The sequence below is a fragment of the Solea senegalensis genome, linkage group LG5 (assembly GCF_019176455.1).
Source record: "Solea senegalensis isolate Sse05_10M linkage group LG5, IFAPA_SoseM_1, whole genome shotgun sequence".
Classification (NCBI taxonomy): domain Eukaryota; kingdom Metazoa; phylum Chordata; class Actinopteri; order Pleuronectiformes; family Soleidae; genus Solea; species Solea senegalensis.
This window is the reverse complement of record NC_058025.1, coordinates 26,620,905-26,641,250: the sequence shown is the minus strand read 5'-3', so window position 1 is coordinate 26,641,250 and position 20,346 is coordinate 26,620,905. Positions and strand designations below refer to the sequence as shown.

The 20,346-nt window shown below is 39.0% G+C and overlaps 1 protein-coding gene across 1 annotated transcript; it reads right to left on the bottom strand.

Moving 5' to 3' along the window:
• Positions 1-315: 315 nt before the first annotated feature.
• zgc:110329 (uncharacterized protein LOC550500 homolog) lies at positions 316-19,129 on the bottom strand. Its single transcript, XM_044027105.1, has 8 exons — positions 18,799-19,129; positions 14,357-14,542; positions 12,668-12,742; positions 12,425-12,520; positions 10,508-10,624; positions 5,952-6,002; positions 3,265-3,381; positions 316-1,161 (listed from the first exon to the last, which is right to left on the bottom strand). Exons 1-8 carry the CDS (start codon positions 18,883-18,885, stop codon positions 826-828), a joined length of 1,065 nt encoding a protein of 354 aa, XP_043883040.1. The 5' UTR covers positions 18,886-19,129; the 3' UTR covers positions 316-825.
• Between the last annotated feature and the right edge of the window lie 1,217 nt (positions 19,130-20,346).

The window sequence follows — 20,346 nt, the reverse complement described above, 5'->3', positions numbered from 1 at the left end:
AGCAATCGGCAACGTGTGACAAAAGCGAGTAGACAAATTCAGCTTTATTGACAAGAACAGTAGTGCTGATACAAGGCAGGAGCTGGGGGAAGCTCAAAAACAGTGCATAACTCAGATACAAAAAAACCTTTCACTGAATGTGTAGTCTGGATGATAGGAATAAAAAGATAGGTTTAAAAATGACCGCTTTCCCCCCCAATGAGCGCCTTACATATATAAATCACTGTTTTGTTTGGATTTTTCACTTTTTAACGTCATATACAGTACAAAACATGCATTCCATGTTTTTTTTTTTTTTATCAGTCTTACAATGTACACCGATTGCACAAAATCAAAATAAATAAAACAAATTAAAACAATACACAAACTGTATACATCCGTCACAGACGCTACACGCAAGACATACTTGGCTATTCCTATTTCTCCGACACCGAAAAACATCTTTTCAAGCTACCGTTTATTTACACACCAAATAAGAACTGTCCTCGGACTGACGGGCCGTTTTCACAACAGCCTGAGGTAAGCATTAGCACGCGAGACGTAGCTCAATTTTCAAAGAATTTAAAAACGAAATAAATAAAAACATAATGCCATCAATCTTTGAATAAGAACTGTCACAAAAAAATGTAAGTTTTCTTTTAAAAAGAAGCCAATGTTGCAGGTCGTCCCTTCAAAATTTCGTCCACAAAGTGCCAAAATACTGACTGAGTGTCTCTTGATCCAATGACTGACATGTTCCACCATTAAATAACCAACAAATGCACCGAATACAATGACAGGAAAAAAAAAAAGAAGAAGAAGGCCAAAGACCCCAGAAACGAGCACTCAGTGTTCCCTTTTCTGCTTCCGGCCGACGTCGACCTCGTCCAGCCCGGTGGCCGATCTGGACTGCTGCATCTCCCGCAGCTGAGCGTGCGTGCGCGGCTGCTGCTTCTTTAGCTTCTGCAGGTGAATGTCAATGGGGTCCAGTCCCGGCTCGGCGGCGGGGACGGGCAGGTAGCCGCCGTCCCTCGGCAGGCACATACACCAGCCGGCGCCGGCCAGGTCCAGCTCGCTGTACTTGAACGCCGCCTTCTTCAGCTTGAAGTCCACCATGTCGGCCGACTCGCTCATGTCCACCAGCAGGTTCCAGAAGACGCAGCTCAGGACGATGCCCAGCAGCTGCAGGGGGAGACATGGAGGACACGCAGATGTCGTCAGTGTGTTTAAAGGTCACCGATCGCTCGTTCACACACTTTTTATTACTCCATAAAATAAAGAAGCTGAGCGACGGATAAAACAAAAGTTACCTGGTTTATTGATAATGACTGGACGTTGCCATCCTTTGCCTTGACCGTCAAAAAAACACAGACGTGCGACTTATTGCTGAGACCTGCGCAGAGGAATTCCTCCACATCGCCAACGAGTGGAAGGTAAGAGGCAAACTAAACACTCGAGGCACCGATAGTGCCCGTAATAAGCCGGCAGCTGCCCGGAGACTTACTCTGCATGTCTGACTGAGTTTCTGAGGACATTCTCTGGTGGATTTTAACATGTTAACATGTTAACACATGTTCTTGTTGCACACAGGATGACAGTCATCCATGTTGAGCCTTTAGTTTAACATGACCTGGTTGGCACGCTTTGAAATCACACAGTTCTATGTGTCATTCTGTGTTTACAAACAAAGGCACACTTCAACAATCTTCAAACGAGTCGGATTGCTCGTTAATTTAGTCGTTAGAAGAAAAGCAAACCCTGAGTGAGTGAGTGAGTGAGTTGCAGATAGACACACTGCACTGCAGGAGGTTGTGCAAACACCTTTAGAACTACACATGCTTTCACATCAAAAGTCTCCTCACTAGATTTGAGGGGTCAGACACCATTACAACATTAAAAGCGTTATTTTCAGAATAAAACCCCCCGTTTTGAAATCATCGATTCTTTTGTTTTTGTAATTGTTTGGATTAATTACAACCCTATATAGTATAAATTATATACTATTATTTGTTTTATTATATACTATATATAAAACAAATCAAAAACTGGCAAATATGAGATATAATTTTAGGTTCATATCATATGAACCTTTTTCTTTTTTTCTTGACTGGCGTTTAACGGCCCTGCTTTACAAAGAATAGTCTGAAAAAGAGAAAATATCCAATCACTATTTCAGTGATTCTCTACCTTTGTTCTTTGTTCTCATGAGGTGTTTGCGCAGACAAAACAACAAGACTGTTATTTTGGGACGTTACCTTCATGCACACTCAGGTTGTTATTAAGAGACAGAAAAAAAAGAAAAAGTCCTCGAGCTCAAGAATCAGACGAGGTGTAAAATGGTGGACGTTGTCTCAGTCGACCGGGAAACTAAGAACACTTAAATTTAACTAGACCCAAAACTGAATATCATTTTAAACTGGACTATTTGAGATATCATAAGATAAGGTATCTTATTTTAAGCATCTGTGTTGCATTATATGTATTACATTGAATAATTTGTGAAATACACTAACTATAAATTATATATTGATAAAAATCAGAATCCACAAAATAATATTTTTTTAAAAGAAGGTAATTTTACACTTAATTTTCATTGTTTCTAACACACGTAACTATCCTTCATTAAATAAAGCAGGCATTTTCTGAAATTAAAGCTAAGAAATGTATTTTTAAGATCAGGATTTCTCTTTTATTTTACGGTCACTCTCACACTTTGAGAAGCACAAATTTGATTTGATTTAGATTGTGATATATGCGTCTATGTCAAATGATAAAATAAAATGACACTGTGTTAAGATTGTTTCCCTGATTTGTTCTTCTCAGCATCGCAGGAAAGCAAAAATATTCAGAGCTGCACATCATGAAGTGAAAAATCATCTCATTTTCCAGCTCTTTATTTCTGCTCGGACTAAATTTCTTGCAGCTTGTGTGAGCCACAATTTATGGAGGGAACCCGGAGCTCTTTATGCAGTCTTTTTCCCAACAGTGATTACTGTAATTACTCCTCTGTGAGGAGGCCGCGGCAGGTCGGCTATTTGTGATGTGGACGGTTGCAATAAAATATAAAGTAAATAAACTGTCAAGAACTGAGTCAGTGACGCAGCTTTTTTGGGGGAGAAACAATAAGTTTGTGAATTATTGACCATGCGCTGTTGTTGGGAGATGAATAAAATGTAAAGTAGCTTTGAGAGTCTTTCACGGGAAGTTTACAGTTCAAATATCGGGGCCTCGTTGGAAAGAGGGCACTTCAATTTCTGCGAGTCGGGGCTATGAGTGATAAATTACCTGTGGCAGCCCGATGGCACAGCAGAGAGCGACGGTTATTCCAATGTTGTCACTCATCCAGAGGTTGACTGCATGGATGCAACCTCGCACATGGATCAAATCCTGCAGGGCTTCACGCTGATGGACAGACCGGAGGGAGACAACAAGAGGGAAAGTTTTCAATTCCAAACTCTTAAAAAGTGAAAAGTGAACAGCCTCAAACTGACGAATGGGGGGGGCAGCCTGAATCAAATCAGGCTGCAGAGAACGAGCACGATCACAGAGGAACTGAGAAATCATTGTGAGCGCTTACAAAAGCTCAACAGGAGAGAGACTGAGTCTGTGAATGCACTCAGGAGAACACTGATTTAATGTCAGGGTTTAGATTTGGAAATGAGGACTCTGCTTCCTTTCACATGATTAAGATCTCCTACAATAAAGCTGCAGTATTATGAATGATACGAAAAAAATGTGTTATATTACGATGAAAAAAGTCTTAATATTACAACTTTTTTTTAGTGGCGTAGCTTCCATCCACGGCAATTAACTGCAATGCCATATTATCATTGGAATCAATTTGCCATAAAGCGTGACCTTTTCCCAATGCTGGTTTCAGCCAATGGAGTAGTAATAATAATAATAATAGTAATAATAATAATAATAATAATGATGATAATAATGATAATAATAATAATAATAATAATAATAATAAAGGCATTGGTCGGCTGAAGGACTTTAAAGTCAGTTGAGCACATTAGTGTGAAATACTGTACTTTCCTAAGCAGCATTTATTTCTTTACCTTCAGTAAAGAAGGTACCATTTCCTGTTCAGAAATCGTTATTCCAAACAACTGGAAAGATATGGGTGAGTTTGTTTTTTCTAAAGCTTAAGAGCACGTGGGAGAACAACCATCTGTTATTATTATTGCCAAAGAGTCTGTTTGCAAACGGGTGAAAGGAATAAAATTTAAGATTACACATAGGACAGCATTCCAACCATAATCTCCTCACACATGTGCCTTAAATGCAAGACAGAACCAGATACCCTGACTTTGTCCATGGCCATGTTGTAAATTGCAAAGATACTGGTCTAAAGTGCGGTCTGAAATTGAAAGAAAATTAGGTTAGGAACTGGACCCAATATCTCTCCTCCTATAAGACTCCCAAGCAGATATGCATTACGGGAAAAAAAAAACCCAACAAGAGACTGTGCAGTATTCTCACTGTTGCTGCAAGGAAAAGTATCCTATCATAGTGGATCAAAAATAAGGCACCAATTCTAAAAGGCTGGCAGAGAATTAGGTTTGTGTCTTCTTCTTCTTGTAACTGCCTCTACCCTGCCTCTACCCTGCCTCTACCCCTGCTCTGCCTCTACCCTGCCACCCTGCCTACCCTGCCTCTATCCTGCCTCTATCCTGCCCTGCTCTCTCCCTGCCTCTACCCTGCCTCCCTACCCTGCCTCTACCCTGCCCTACCCTGCCTCTACCCTGCCTCTATCCTGCCTCTACCCTGCTTCTACCCTGCCTCTATCTCACCCTATCACTCGTGTGCATGAAGGGCATCCGGCTTCAAATCTTTGCCAAATCAGCATGTGGAAGAAAAAACAACAAATCAATTTCATCTGTTCATTTTATTGTTAAATATTTGCATGATGGACAGAGCGCAGCTTCGCACTGAAGAGACCTGGCATTTCGTTTATTACTGTAATAAACGAAACTGGGTCAGGACCAAAGAGTGGACTGGACAATTCTGTTTCAACGAGAGGTTTGTCTTCTACTGTATATTATCACGTGTGTATGTAATGCATAAACCTTTCATAGCGAGATGATATTTGCTGAGATGAAATAGTAGAACGAACACGTCACACTCTCCATCTGGTTCTATGTCATTTTCTTTGGTGAGACAAAGATCTTAGAATTTTCCACGTCATTCGCTCTCTCTTGTTACTCTTACGTTACTCCCTCATTGTTCTGCATGGAATCTCACATCAACGAGAGGCTCGACTATATTTATAGAAAAGCATAAATATAATCAAATCCAAGTAAATGGAGAAAACTTTTATGTTGAAACTCATACTGATGTTAAAAGTGACTCATGGTGTAATGGTGATCGAAAATGTCAGCACCCATGTTCATATTGGTCCAAAATGAACTATAAGCCTTATTATTCCCCTTTGCTCTGGGACACACTCTTTGTTGAAAGAATAACGACGCGATTTATGGCACAAAGAAACAGCATTTCCCATTCCATTACCAAAAACAATAAAGAGAATAGCTTTCTCCGGGCATCTATCTCCAGTGATGGAAATGACAGAAGAAGGAAGTGACAAGACTGGCAAAAACAACTCCATCTCAACAGGGAAACAAGTATCCTGGAATAAACGCAGGCAAAAAAAAGGGGGAGAGATGGATGTGCTGCTTTTGCTCGTCTGTGCAAAGCAACAACATTAATCAAGGTGTGGTATTACAATGCAAAACACTGTGCTACAATAGCTTTAGCCAGTTTGCATGCTGACTATATTTTAACTTCTACTTGGCACTACACTATATACACATCTCCAAACAGTGTAGATGACTTTCTAAGGAAAAATACCTGCAGTGACCAAACAATACACCCAAAACTGCTTAGCTAAAGATCAACAGCTTGTTTAGACCTCTCATTTTTGCAATGGGAGTTTGTCTACATTGAGCAGAAGTTGCTCCTCTTACCTCTTTCATCAGAGTCTGGTAACCACAAAGAGTGTTGATGACCTCTCCCAACTGTGGACAAGATTACAGAGATCAAGAGTTAGTGATGAGGGTTTTAACTGGGTACAGGGAATAATATTTGATACTTTTATTCCTTTATTCATAGAGCACCTCTCAAACATACAACGCAAGTCCTTTACAATACAACATTTACAACAAGCAATGGGAAAAATACAAACATCACTGTAACACAATGTAGGATTCACTCTCTGGTTCCCCCTACAGCTGGTAAACTGTATCATGTGTTGCTAAGGTTGTAAAATACATATGCCAGTAAACTCTGAAGCAGGACTTCTCACGTACAAACAGCCATGTCATCAGACCAGATACAGTATATTATAGCATTATATACAAATAGGATGATATTGTTTTATTTTTTGTGACGTATACCGTAATGTAGAAGGTTCTTTTTGTGGCACAGACCTGAAACCAGACGTTCTACAGTGCCAGTAGTGGATTTTAAAACATCCATTGTGAAAGGCAGAATGAGAGAGGAAAACTTGGCATATATAAACACAAATGCTTGGTTTTAGCTGTTTTTTTAAGATAACAACAGAACAATTTTGGCCCATAGTGGCTGTGTAAAACCAGTGGAGGGTTTTGTGGGCTATAGTACTTTGGGAAATGAAGGTGACGGCTCTCACATGTGGGCGTACCCGTCTGCTGCCAGACAGAGCGTGAACTTCAACATTTAGAAAATGGTTTCAGCCCCGACCGGTAGGAACTGATAACAGCAGAAACCTAGCCATGGTTCACCTTCGGTTTTCCCATCAGCTCCCCCATCTCATATGTGCGTGTGTGCATGCATATACAGTATGTGTGTGTGTGTGTGTTTAACACCTTTTCTGGCATAAACACTGACCTTATCAGGACCAGTAATCCTCATGAAGACAAACCCTGGCCCAAATGTGGCAGAACCTCATTCCTGAGTAACTGATTAAGTTTAGGGCCAATATTTGAATTACACTTGAATTGGTTAATGTTAGCGACGTGTGTGTGTGTGTGTGTGTTCATGTGGGTGTGAGGGAGAGAGCAGCAGATGATTGGGTGGTTCATTTCTTAGTATCTGTGCTTTGAGCGAATGCTTTTGTGCTTTTGCTCCAACATTTCATTTAAAGAAATAATTTGCCCAAATATTTGAATCACAGCACAGGTCTTGTTAGCTGGATGATGCACTTTGCAACAAAATTTACATTGCTGAAAATGGATCTGAAGTTTCTGAGCTGAAAGTCTGAAATGGAACTCAGTTTACAGGACAGTGTAACTGTGTGTTCACCACCAAACATGATTTAAATGTTGAGCATGTTGAATTTCATCTACATAGTACAGCATTACAGACACATCGTCAGTTTTAAATGCACAACTCAAAATCATGTGATGCATTGTCACGATAATCAATCAGCATCAGGATTTTACTAGAAATGCAACTCACAATTATTACCTTTATTATTGATAATCTGTCAGCCAGGGACAGGGGTTGCAAACTAGCAAATTGCTACATACTCTTTGTGCAGTACATCAGACACACTTTATGTCCACTATGTCTCACTGCATTGGCCCTGATAAATAAAAGGTGGAGTGATTGATTGTTTGGTCCATAAAATGCAAGAAAATGTTGAAAAACGGTGTTTCTGAAACCAGAAAAATTGCATGTCAGTGCTCACAGATATTCGACATGTTTATGCGATTAGTTATAGAATATAGATTTACACGTATATTGGTTGCTTTTCTCATATCTAGGCAATGCATTAACAATATTTACAGCTGTAGGTAAAAATTACAGCTGTAAACCGCTATAGGGTGGAAACTCACACTGGGTGAGGTGATAGACTAGTGTTTTTTTCATCCAGGCTTCTTCAAGTTCAGCACCATGGACAGCGCCAAGCCACTCTGTTTTGTCCCAGCTGCTGTCCTGAACACAAGCCATCCCATGATTAAATGGGACAAATAAACTTGATTTATTGCTTGATAACATGGGTTATAAGACAAGGGTGACTTATGTGATAAGGCTCAGCAGCATCAGCAGCAGCAGCAGCAGCAGCAGCAGCAGCAGCAGCAGCAGCAGGCGGCTGAGTTAAGTACCTGAGCTCTGTGCAGGCTGCCTGGAAAAACTAGTGTTTTACTAGTGTAAAACAAATGTTTTAAGATTATATGAATAATTATGATATGTATAATTAATAACATGATTTGAAGGGAAATATGTCTCTTTAGTAAAGTGGCTGATAGAAGGATGCATTTTGTGCACACAAGCAGGGGCTAATTAAGAGGCACATGATGTATGGGAGGTACACCTTGCTTATGCCTGTGTGTGTATTCAGATGTTCCTGACTCAGTATGGGAGCAAATGATATGATGATAGTCTTGAGACATAAATATCACTAGGTGCAGTGTAGGATAAAGCCACTGGTTGGCAGCAGAGGTCAAATGGCATGAGCAGCAGTGCATGTGTAAACTGCCCTCGCTGTTAGACTTAGACTTAGTCTTCTTTTTATTGTCATTGCACGGAAAACACAGCAGTGAAAACTGGCAACGAAATTTTGTTGCTTGGCAGCAGATAAGAAACCAACACATAGCATTGAATTTTGTCACTTATGAGTTTTGATGAGAAATGTCTTTTATCTTACTGTAAATGTCTATACATGTATCCAACTCTTCATCCTAACTATGCTTAATAAAAAAAAAGTATAACAAAGTTAAAAAAGTTAAAGTATAACAAAGCTGCAGTTGTAGTAACTTGTCTTAACAAATTAAAAACTCTGCATCTAAAATGTGACATGCCAGTACAAATCAAATCTACTGGGTGCTGAATGCATCCTAATTATGACCAACTGAGCAACCAATCCTCCACTAATTTAATTGAACAGGGCTTAAAACAGATGTGTATTGTGTGCCTAAGCATTTCCCCCCAAGAAGAGGAGTAAATCAAACTCTAGTCCTCACAATACTGCAGCACAAAATACTGCGTTTCTGTTCTATTTTGCCACCAATCACATGAAAGTTACAGCTAAATTACTAATTCATAATCCCAATATAAGAAATGACTTATTTTCCCAATGTGCTTTCAGATAGGATGGGCAATATGGGCAATTAGTAACAATTTTAATAATTATGGTGATAAAATGTCAGATTATTAGAGATACATTTTACTCTAGCGAAAGTTGTAGAAACCGGTTACTTGTGGGTTTAAAAGTTATTCATGTATTTCTGCATACATGCATGTATGCATGTATAGTTAGTTAGTTAGTTAGTGCTGGGCAGTATGAACACACATTTATATCATGGTATTTTTTCAAATTATCAACAGTTTGTTGGTATACAACAGGTTTTTTTATGCACGAGCATGAAGGATTCCTCCAGGTGGTTAATGCGACACATTTTCCAACTCGCACTCTCTCTCTGCAGGTGGGGGTGTGCTCACCTGTGTGTGCACATCGGGGTGGAACTCGAGAGCAGAATGTGTGACCATGCAGAGAGAGAAATGACATGCTGTTGTACAAATAACACATAAAGTTATAATAAAAGTTATAGCACTGTTCTGTAGGAAAGGTAAATGCTTTCTGTTGTCACCTGGCACTTCATAGAAAATAAAATGAAATAAAATTCACTTGACCATCAAGTATACTTTAGGCGCACCCTAATACAGTGGCTTCTTATTGGCAAGTTATGACCACAATAGCTTTCTATTGGAGCCAACCTTGAAACTGGCTCACTGTGTACAACATCGTGTTCTCCTTACTGCTTGACTGGTTTTGGTTACAATAAATAAGATTTAATGCTGCCTTATGAATTTCCCTCACAGGTATAGATATGAACCTTTTATTATTCTGATAATGAAGAACTTTATATTGTAAAATATACTAGTGAATTATTGCCCAGTACTAGTTTCAAGCCGTCCTAAATACAGTTGAATCTGTGAGTTGTTCATCACTCATTTTAATAAAGTATTTGGAATAACTCAGTGTGAGCATGAACCAGACTGTGTCTGCGTGTTCTAGGTATTACTCATGTCGTGGGGACATAAATCTGTCACAGTCACATTATGGGGAATCCTGTGATAATCAGTATATTGCAAGATGGCCCATCACAATATCGGTCTAACTGAAGAAAACAAAACATCCATGAAAAGTTAGAAGTGCAGGATTTATTCACAACATAGAGAACAAAGTGCACGAAGTCTATATATGGACGTGGGCGGGGCATTTCTTATAGCTCCGTAGCTTTCTGCACCAGTATCCTGCTGTAAGCTCTCTTTTATCAGCCAGGTAACTTCCACCCTAGTTTCCCTCATTCATTTCAATTGAGCAGCGCCACCGTGAGGACACATCAAGCAGCAACCCCGAGTCTAACTGTTTACTTTAGAGTGCCTTCATTTATGAATTAAAATATCGATATTTGCCCTGGTGTATTGATTATCGTATTACACGAGGAAGGACGGTGATAAAATGGATATTTTGACTCACCCTTAGGTGTTTGAGTGTGTCTGTGTGTGCGTGTGTGTGTGTGTAACCAGCACTGACCTTGTGGCGAACACAACAGGTGTATGGAACCCCGCAGGCCAGTGGACCAGTACCATTGCAGAAATGGTACTGGTTGACTCCCCAGTCTTTATAATCATCCCCTCCACAGCATGAAAACTAGCAGGGGAGGAGAAGATTCAGTGATGGAACAGTGAACATGCTTAAAAACACAAAGACTCAGCAAAGCAACAAAACAACAAGCTTTCAGAGGTCTTAACATAAAATCACCACTATCCACACCTTTGTTTCACCCTTGACAGACTTTTACTGTCTTTGTGTGTACCCAATTCCTGCTCAGTACCAGTCAAAGTGGTGTTGTCTGCAGCTATAACTGCTGACTGGCAATCAATTAAAAGCATGTCATGTCTAAGTGTTTCAGAAAGAACATTCAGTCAAGTGTCCAAGATTTAGACCCTTCTTAAATGATGCAGGACAACTCTATCTCTGCAGCTGCCAGCCATTTTACCAAGCACATGATGGAAGACACTGTTACATGCGGTGAATGAAAAGAAGCGACGCAGACAAGCCGAGCTTCATTTTCCGTTGAGAAACAAGAGCTTGTTTGCTGAGCTTGTTGTCAAAGATGTAATCAACCCTTATTTGACGTTTAATAAATCAAAACAATGAACTGGTACAGTGTGTATTTATTGTATACATTGCATCGAAACAATAGAGAGAAAAAGAAGATATTTTCTTAATACAAAACTCGGAGCATCATCCTCCATCTTAAGTCATCTTGACAAATCAGGAAGTTCATTCATTAGAGAAACTGCCAAAGCTTTACACACAGTCATGCTACCTCACCACAGTATGTGTCTGACTGGAAGTGACAACAGACTGCATTTTAAGGGACAGATCTTTATGTGCTTCCAGATTGTGTTGATAATGATTATTAAGTGATAGAACAGCAAAGGCACAACCACTGGAGAACAGTTAACAGGGCTGCAACAAAGGTATGGATTATTTTAGTTTATCAGAAAATGTTAACTATATTGCAATCAAAAGCCTGGTTTTATCCACAAACCCAAATTAGTCATGTGGTATTTGTTTACATAGCAGAAAGAAAACAGATAATGTTCACATTTAAGAAGCTGAAACATTTTAATTCATCTTGATTTCATTATAAAAAATCTAAAATTATTATGTGGAAAAGTTGATTAAGCTAAAAGCATTTGATCATCTTTTTCACTCTAAACTAAACTGTTATTGTTCTTACTGTTCATTTTAGTTACTATTACAATCCTCAATGTACATTTATTTCAATAATCCTGTTTCGGGAGCGAGATGTACGAAGGACCCGGTTCAGTCCTGGTATTAATAAATCCATCCAGAGTAATCTGATTAAACGTGGACAGCTCTGGGTACAGGACTGAAGACTGTGTCCTCAGATCCGATCACAAAAATCATGATCGTAGGGGGTTTGAGGACGCATGTGTTCACATCGCTGTACGTTTACACTAACCAGCATTCATACGATCATTTGTAGCCACAGCCACAATATTATCTCTGATGGTCACACTTTCTTTTTTATAGTGTGTCTATAAAAAAAGCTGGAATCTTATTTAATGCAACATTTCGGATGCCAGCAGTCGACCCAGAATGTCAGCTGTGGAGCGAAATGACCAGCTCGGTGCTGAGCGTCCTGCGTTAAAATTCAGGATAAAAACCAACCGACTAGAAAAAGTAATAAACCTAAATTATATGACAATGAATACAATGAATCCTTGTGAGGCTATTTGGGTTCAAACAACCTCTTACTGGAAGACGACATCTGTTTATCCCTCATCTATTTATTATCACTATATCACATCATATCCTTATTTCACAATCCCTGTATGAAAAAGGTAAATATAGGTCCTCACTTCTGGTTTGCACAAATATTTAAGATAAAATGTCCATATAAAATATCCAAAATACCTTTTGTTGCACGTAGTCCAAGATGTTTTTGAAGTCAAGATCATCGTAGTAGTGTTTAATTCCTTCCCGGATGCTGCTCTGAAACAAGGCGACGGTCTGAAAACATCAGCAAAACAAAGAGGGAAAAGTGGCCACAGTGAGGAGATCATACAAAAAAAGACACCTAACAGAAAGAACACAGACATGCACTGACTGTATCATTAGAGGTAATGTACAGGAAAGAGCGACTCAAAGACACTTTACCTTCTTTTCAAAGATGAGAGCCGCTGTGAGTGCGATGGCCTGCAGAATCAGCAAGACACAGAGAACACAGAGGAACTGTAGAGAGAGAGAGAGAAGACAAAGAGTCTTAAGTCTCGCAGAATGTTATTAGAGCAGGTGCACCAACACAAACACACACCGAGGACATTACCTACATACGTCAAAAGATGTCAAAGTTAATTAATACATTCTCCTTTAGTGGGTCTTTTTGTGGGGTTTTGGTGCCTGGTCCAAGAGCGCGAGGCAGGATGCACCTACAGACTAGAGCTGGGTACAAAAACGTGATTTTTGGATTCATTTTTATCTTCATTGAATCATATCGACTCAAAAATCCTTTTAAAATACACTTTCAAAATACAGCATTTCCTGTATTCTGGGATGCACCGATACCAGTTGTGAGTAAAAGTATGATTACTTAAATCTGAGTATTTAATAATACCATTACAGCACAAAAGAAAATATTTTATTTGCCTCACTTTAACAGAGAACAAAATAACAACATTAGATTAACACAGGTTACAGTCTGCTTTACTTTTGTCAAATTCACTTATCTAAAATTATTTCCAAAGTGCTGACATTGCAACATATCATTTTATTGCTGCACACCTGCTCAGCTCGTAAAAAGATATCAGGTCCAGCAGTATCGGAGTAATTTTGTGAATACAAATGCGAGTCCACTAGGGCAGCATAATCCATCCATGTGTATCAGTGAATCCCTCATGCTGTTTGTTACTTTGGAAACTATGATGTAGAACCAGAACTATCTCCACTGTGTGCCCGGAAAGCAATGAAAATCATGTCTCCTGACAATGTCACCTCACAGGGAAATGTGTTAGTTACCACCTTGCCAAATTTGAATGACACACACACAAGCGATCCAATCCACTTTATTTATAGAGCACATTTAAAAACAACACAGTTGCCCAAAGTGCTGTACAATAACAGGACAATTACATAACACACGCAAAAAAATACATAAATTAATACAAAAAGTGAAAAACACAACATCTCACACTCACAAGGCTATAAAAATGGAGAAAACAACAGTTCTGCACAATACCAACAAAGGAGAAGAAGCGCATCTTAAGATGAACATCATCTGGTTTCCATGTTTGTACAGAATTTACATATATACTCATTAATCAAGTGGTTTAGTACCTGAGAGTTTATTAGCGTCATTTTCACCAATTCGGTTGCATTTTAACAACATACTGTGCACAAACACAGAACTGGTTTAGCTACAGTCCAGCTCTCTGTCTCCCTCCTTCTCTATCAGTGGTACTGCAGCCTCACAGCCTACTCTTCCCTCCGTTCTTCTTCTCAACTTCCTTTCCTCAGTTTTACATTAAATACCTGGTTTACCTGCTCTGCGAGCTGAGCCGATACTAAAATGTGACGTCAACAGTAGAGCTGAAACAATTATTTGATTAATCGATTACTAAATGAATCGTCTGATTACCAATCGGAGTACAGTTGAGTCCAGTAGAGCCAAATAATTACTAGAACTGTATAATGAAAAAGTGCCATAATGGAAACCACGTCACATTTCAAACTTAATACTTCAGATTAATACTTTTAGCAGGAGCTGAATTAGTTTATCAGGTATACCTATACCTGATACTGCATACTGAGGGTAAACTAAAGTATGTAAAACAAATCCACAAAACCTACCATGTGTAGCAGGGTCTTGTTGTCCCTCAGGGATCCCACCATGCCCACCACGGACACGGTGAACATCACCAGGCCCAGCAGGATGAGCACCACAGCAGGAGCCAGGAAAAGGCCCTCCAGGGTTCGGTTCTTCTGCCTTTCCACCTCAGCATACACCCCCACACACAGCACACAGAGACCCATCAGCTGGAGGCAGGGAGGGAAGGAGAGAGAGAGAGAGAGAGAGAGAGAGGAAGGAAGGAGGTTTGTCAACACAGAGCTTGCCAATCCTCAGTATGGAAAACAAATAATGATGCATTTAGATATAAATATTTATAATATTGTGAAGCGACTGAGACATTAGGGTGTTAACCGAAGTGCCACGCAGTTACTGTAATAAACATTATATAGAATATTGGTTTAGACCACGTTTTTGTTTCAATTAAACAGGTAGCAGGTACCTATTTGATTGAATGATGAATAAAAGGTGTAATGGTCGGGTATGCATATTTATGTCGCTCTGTATGATAAAGAATGTCATTTACCGTACTGCACATAAATGGTTTGGTGTGAGGCTAACAGAATGGAACGTGACAGCACAGATACATGTACCATCAGACTATGATTTTAAAGGGATGTGGTACGTTTTGTGCCTAACCTTCAAATTCAGATGAATGTTACATTCAAACCGCCGTCAAATCTGACCACCACAGACCACATTGCCACCATTTTTCAGTCCATCTCAGATGAGTGTGAGCCCAAAGCACTTGGCAGTGTTTCCGTACACAACTGACGGACCTTGCACTGAAACAAAGTCATATTTGAGCGGACGGTCAATCCTCCCTCAAATTTTTGGCACAAAATAGTGAGTCAAGACACATCCTTGGTTGCAAAGACAAAGCCTTTGGCAGATGCTCTTTCATAATTACAATTTTCATACCCTCATCCTATCATCAGTTAACCTAAAAGCAGAATCACGTGTGTAACCTTTTCAGTCTTGTAAAATGCCCCAACTTGTGTGTTGCAGGCATCGCATTCTATCTTTTACATATATATTTGCACTAAACAATTACATGAAAACAATGGAAATCATTTTTGTTTGTTTTTATAAAATTTTGAGGAAGCTTTTCTTTTTTAGGAATTAGGGTTTGTACAGGCCTCGTTTTAGACTGCAGCCCAAATCGGATCTATAAGAATATCCAATCAGAATCTGATCTTCCTGAACAACTGTTCACATTATACATCGCAAGTGATCAGATCCATACTGACATTTTTATCCTGTTTTTTTAAGGATAAAAGCATCGTCTTCGTCGATCATTTAATGCCTCCAATTAACTTTGGATAAAAATCCAACTTGGGCGAATGTCTAAACATGGCCTATGTGGCATATCGAACCATGGTAATTTATGTCTTTAATATGTCTTATACGGCAATACATAGTAGTTAATTTTTCCCCACGGTATCTCCTGTGGAAATGCTTCATCATGTTTAAATGTATTCACATCCATTTAATCTTGATTAACACAAAGTCAAATCGTAATAGTGATATTTATCAAACAAAAAAAGCACATTCAGACATTTTCTCTAAATTGCTCAGCCCTTGTGTTTTGGTAATTACTTGAAATTCCTTCAGTGGCAACGTGAGTTACACAAAGGAGCTTTAATTATTGGATGTGGATGGTGAGACTCTGCGGTAACTTAAGCCTCCGCAGCAAAATTGGTTTGATGCACCAATTTCAAATGGCTGGGACTGATGTTTTTATTTATTTATTAAAAAAAAGTCAATACATGATGACCCACTGTAACACAGACCAGGATAAGGCCTTTGCCTGCATAAACTGTGACCATATCCACTTAATGTAATTATGTAATGATGCAGATCTTTTACTGAGAGCAGAAACAACAATTCAACCTTTTTTTCAGAAAGAAACATTTCCCTGGAATCTAATAGGCATCAGTAGGAATATGGAGTGAATTAAAATGGAAATCTAAAAAAAAAAAGGGATGCAGCACCTCGCTCGTGATCGCAGGTTTTCAGCAGTGCGGTCGCTAAATACACCAGACTCATCTGTTAAATATATAGATTTAAGTCATTTCTGTGCTAAATGTCGGACATTAATGCAAGTTCTCAGGATTTTTAAGTCTTTTTAAGTGATGTACAGTTCGGCATTGTTGGGTTTCTTGAATACACTTTGACCAATTAGTGGCCAGCAGTATCGGCTCAGCTCGCTTGGAACCTCACCAGAGCAGGTACTAAAAAAAGTACCAGGTGCTATCGCAAATGGAAAAAAAACAAAAAAAAACAAAAAAACAAAACAAAAACGTGAGGTGAGTTGAGTCGTGCCAGGACCATGAAGTGGAAAAGCGGCATAAGTTTACCTCTCCTGCATCTAACTGCTCAGTGCGCTGAATCACAGTGCTTCCCAGTAAATCACTGTCACTATGTATATTATATTAAAAATGATTACAAAGGGTAACAAAGTCAAGCCCATCATTCACATGGAAAACAATGAAAAAAATACCTTGAGAGCACATGTTGACAAATTAGTGAAGCAGTTTTTCCACAAACTTCATTTAATCAATTCAAGTGCAATAAAAAAAACAGCGTTTTCCTCCCTCCAATTTACACCAATCCATAAGAGGGGCAATCTAGCTCAAAACTTAGGGTCCTATTTAGTGCCCAGAACCTCGATAAAGCCCTGACAAATGCATGTGGCGTTGTTCCAGCTTCCAATGTCATCCTGTCTGCCTTCACTACTGCAGTAACACAGATAATGGCCAGAGCGTATACATGTAAATACTGATGCCACCCTGAAAAACACAATCAAAAGAGAAAATAATAGCTGAGTGGAAGAACTGTTTGGCGGGCATCTGATATTTATAGAGAGCTGTGGATGACACAAAATCCAAATTTGTAGATTTAGATGTAGATTTTTTTCTGCATTACAAACAATGCAACATCAATTGTATGCTGCTTCCCTCATCTGAACATCTGAAAGAGGATTTGTGTGTATACAGCGGGTGACAGGGCAGGGGTGGATCTTGGGGAAAAGAACAATTTGTCCAATGAAACAGTTTCTTTAGCATTATAATTATTACCAAAACTGTTTACAGTCGTCTAACTCAACCATTACGTTACGTTGTTATTGCCTAAATGCGAATGGCAAAGCTGTAGTGCAGCACTTTGAATTGTCATCATGATAACCAGAAAAAACCTGTAGAAATACAGATCAATTATCTTCGACTTCCATGTATAAGAGCAAAACATTGTTTGATACAGACTTCAGAGAAGATCAAGTTATACATTAAAAAGAAATTCAAGAAAAATACAACTCCTGATAAAACTGGATCCAAAACCTGTACAAAGAGCACTCAGGGAATGCAAACCTCTGTCAAAATCTAATAATTTCTTTCTCGGGCAATATTCTATATTGCCAGAGAATTTAATCAAATTCCATTTCAACTTTAAGTAGCAAGCTGCTCACAAAGAGACAGATCGAGACAGGATAAAAAATTTAATTTTAATTTACCCTAATTTATTGAGCTGCCAAAGTACCTAGATGTACAAATAAATAAATTAATAACTTAATACATAATAACTTTTGTTTTAGTAATGATTAACTAAATGTATTTCATTATAATTCATTCATTAAATGATCAGCATGAATTCATTTAATAAAGGAGTAATTTAGCGTGCTTCGTATTTTCTGTCGGCCAGCCTATAAATCACAACCATCATCCCTTTAACTGGATCCAACGCCCTGCACCACCGTGCTGATTGTGATTGTTAGACTGACATCGCAGCGTATCGTCTCAGAATGCGATTCTGTTATTAGATTGCCCACAATTGTTGTGTCATGATGAGAGCGAATATTTTCAGTATACGTGGTGTCTGGGTTGGTTGTGTTTATCTTGTTAGCTTACCAGTGAGGAGCTAGCTAACACCTAGAGAATTCCACACCAAATCCCATTTAAGATGTTGCACACAAATGATCACGTTGCTATAAAATAACACACACAAAGTTGTAATCGTGACATATGACTTGTTTCTAAACAATTACAGCATTGCGCTATATACGGCATGTGGTATAGCTAAATTGTGATTATTCATTTGAATAGAACAACAGATTTATGCCGTCTCACATTATAATGTGTTGAGGTGGAAGTTCGCTGGAGTTCAAGGCAAGTCACTGAATATATTTTGAAATTGTAATCAAACGCGACAGTTTGCGGGTGTGACTTGTATGCCGAATTGTGCGGTCAGTCGTGCAGATTCGACATATACCTGCACTTGTTTGTTACGACATGTCAGTTTAGCTAAGGCAAGCAGTACATTTAAACGTATTTGTTTTTTCAATGGAGTTTGGGGAACTGTCATGTCGGTGCTGTTGGGTGGTGACACCGATTACAAACGTACTAGGACACACACAGTGCTAATGTCCACGTATGGACCAGGAACTCACCGAGAAGACCATTGAGTAGATGTTCAGGGTGAATTTGATGAAGTAGTAGAAGTGGTTTGTTTTCCTTAATTCGGAGTACGGCGGCATGGTGTCAATGAATCTTGCTAACTAGCTAGGTAGCTAGCTATATATTCCGTTTGGTTCAGGCGAAATTAAAACAATGTAGAGGAATAAAAAAAATCTTCATGTAATAAAAAACGCTTTCAAGAGAGTGAACCAAACTTAGAATATACCCCAGCTCTCATTTCTCACATAGTACTGTGCGTAGCAACCGAAACAAAACCACTTCCGTGCTTCTTATGGCACAAACACCGGCCAGAGCACGCTTTGTTTTGACTCCATTCTTAAAGGGGCAGTGCACTCAACCTTAGTCTTAATTGGATTTAGCTGTCACTGAGTTCTCTTGTACTGTATTAACTCGTTTTAATTGTACAAGAACAATATAACCCAACATTTCCCATTAGAAAAAATGCTTAGTATTATAAACCCTAACCTTAGCATAACAGGTGGAAAAGTTGGGTAGATAGAGATTAAAAAAAGAAAGAAAAAGAAGCCCAAATTGTAACTGTTCTTCAAAGTTTGATGTGTTGTGCGTTCAGAGATGGTCTTTTCATAATGTACTTGTTGCCTTTCCAGTGTTGTCATTCTACTCTGACCACAGGCACAAGGGTGAGAGTGAATGGTTGTTTGTGTCTGTATATTAGCCCTGTGGAGGACTGGCAACCTGTCCAGGGTATACCTCGCCTTGACTGTACATCATACAGGTGAATAAGTCAAAGGGACACAATAATGTTGCCTGGCCAGACTTTGCAGCTCACTGATTATTTTCTGGTTATTTTTTCAGATCATTCTCATGGTTGTGTGAAATACTCACCAACAGCCATGCTTTTCGTCCTCATTCTGATGCTCAGTTTAAACTTTGATCATGTCTACATGCCCAAAATGAATTGAGTTGCTGCCATATGTGACTAGCCGAGGAGGTATTTGTATAAACAAGCAGTTGAACAAGATCTCACTGTAGCAGCTGAATGGTAACAAAATCATAGGTTACAGGGAAACAAACACAATGAATGTTTCATAGTTTTAACCCAATGTGAACTGTATATAAAAACATTCAAATTACAATGATTAGAATGTGTACATAAAAATTACTTTGAGAGAGTTCATCTCATCTCAGCTCTTGCTTCAACTTGCATCACTTGTCTCTGCTGCTTGTTGGATATTTTTGGCCTGCTTATGACATGACTGATGCCCTGACAAATAGGTTTACACTCAGACCATGTGTTAGATTAACTGAGTGTTTCATCCTCGGACATGTTTGTGTTCTTGTTTGTTATTGGTGGTGCGTGAAGTTCAAACCAAGGACCAGTTCTCCCCGTATCCGTATGAGGCATGTATGTCTGTCAGTATTACTAAATCATTAAATACAAAATGTGAAAATAATGAGCCAATACTTGGTCTATTCTAGACACTTGGATCAAACACTTGACTCTTGTGAGAACAGTTGGATGTATTGTTATTATTCTGGGCTGTAATAAATGAATTGGA

What these genes read in the sequence shown, in the direction of transcription:
- zgc:110329 (XM_044027105.1), bottom strand. Translation starts at nt 18,885, where the DNA reads ATGCCGCCGTACTCCGAATTAAGGAAAACAAACCACTTCTACTACTTC. An exon ending in TCTACTCAATGGTCTTCTCG is followed by an intron (nt 14,543 to 18,798) that starts GTGAGTTCCTGG and finishes CCCTGCCTCCAG; the next exon opens with CTGATGGGTCTCTGTGTGCT. An exon ending in CTCTCATCTTTGAAAAGAAG is followed by an intron (nt 12,521 to 12,667) that starts GTAAAGTGTCTT and finishes TGATGTTTTCAG; the next exon opens with ACCGTCGCCTTGTTTCAGAG.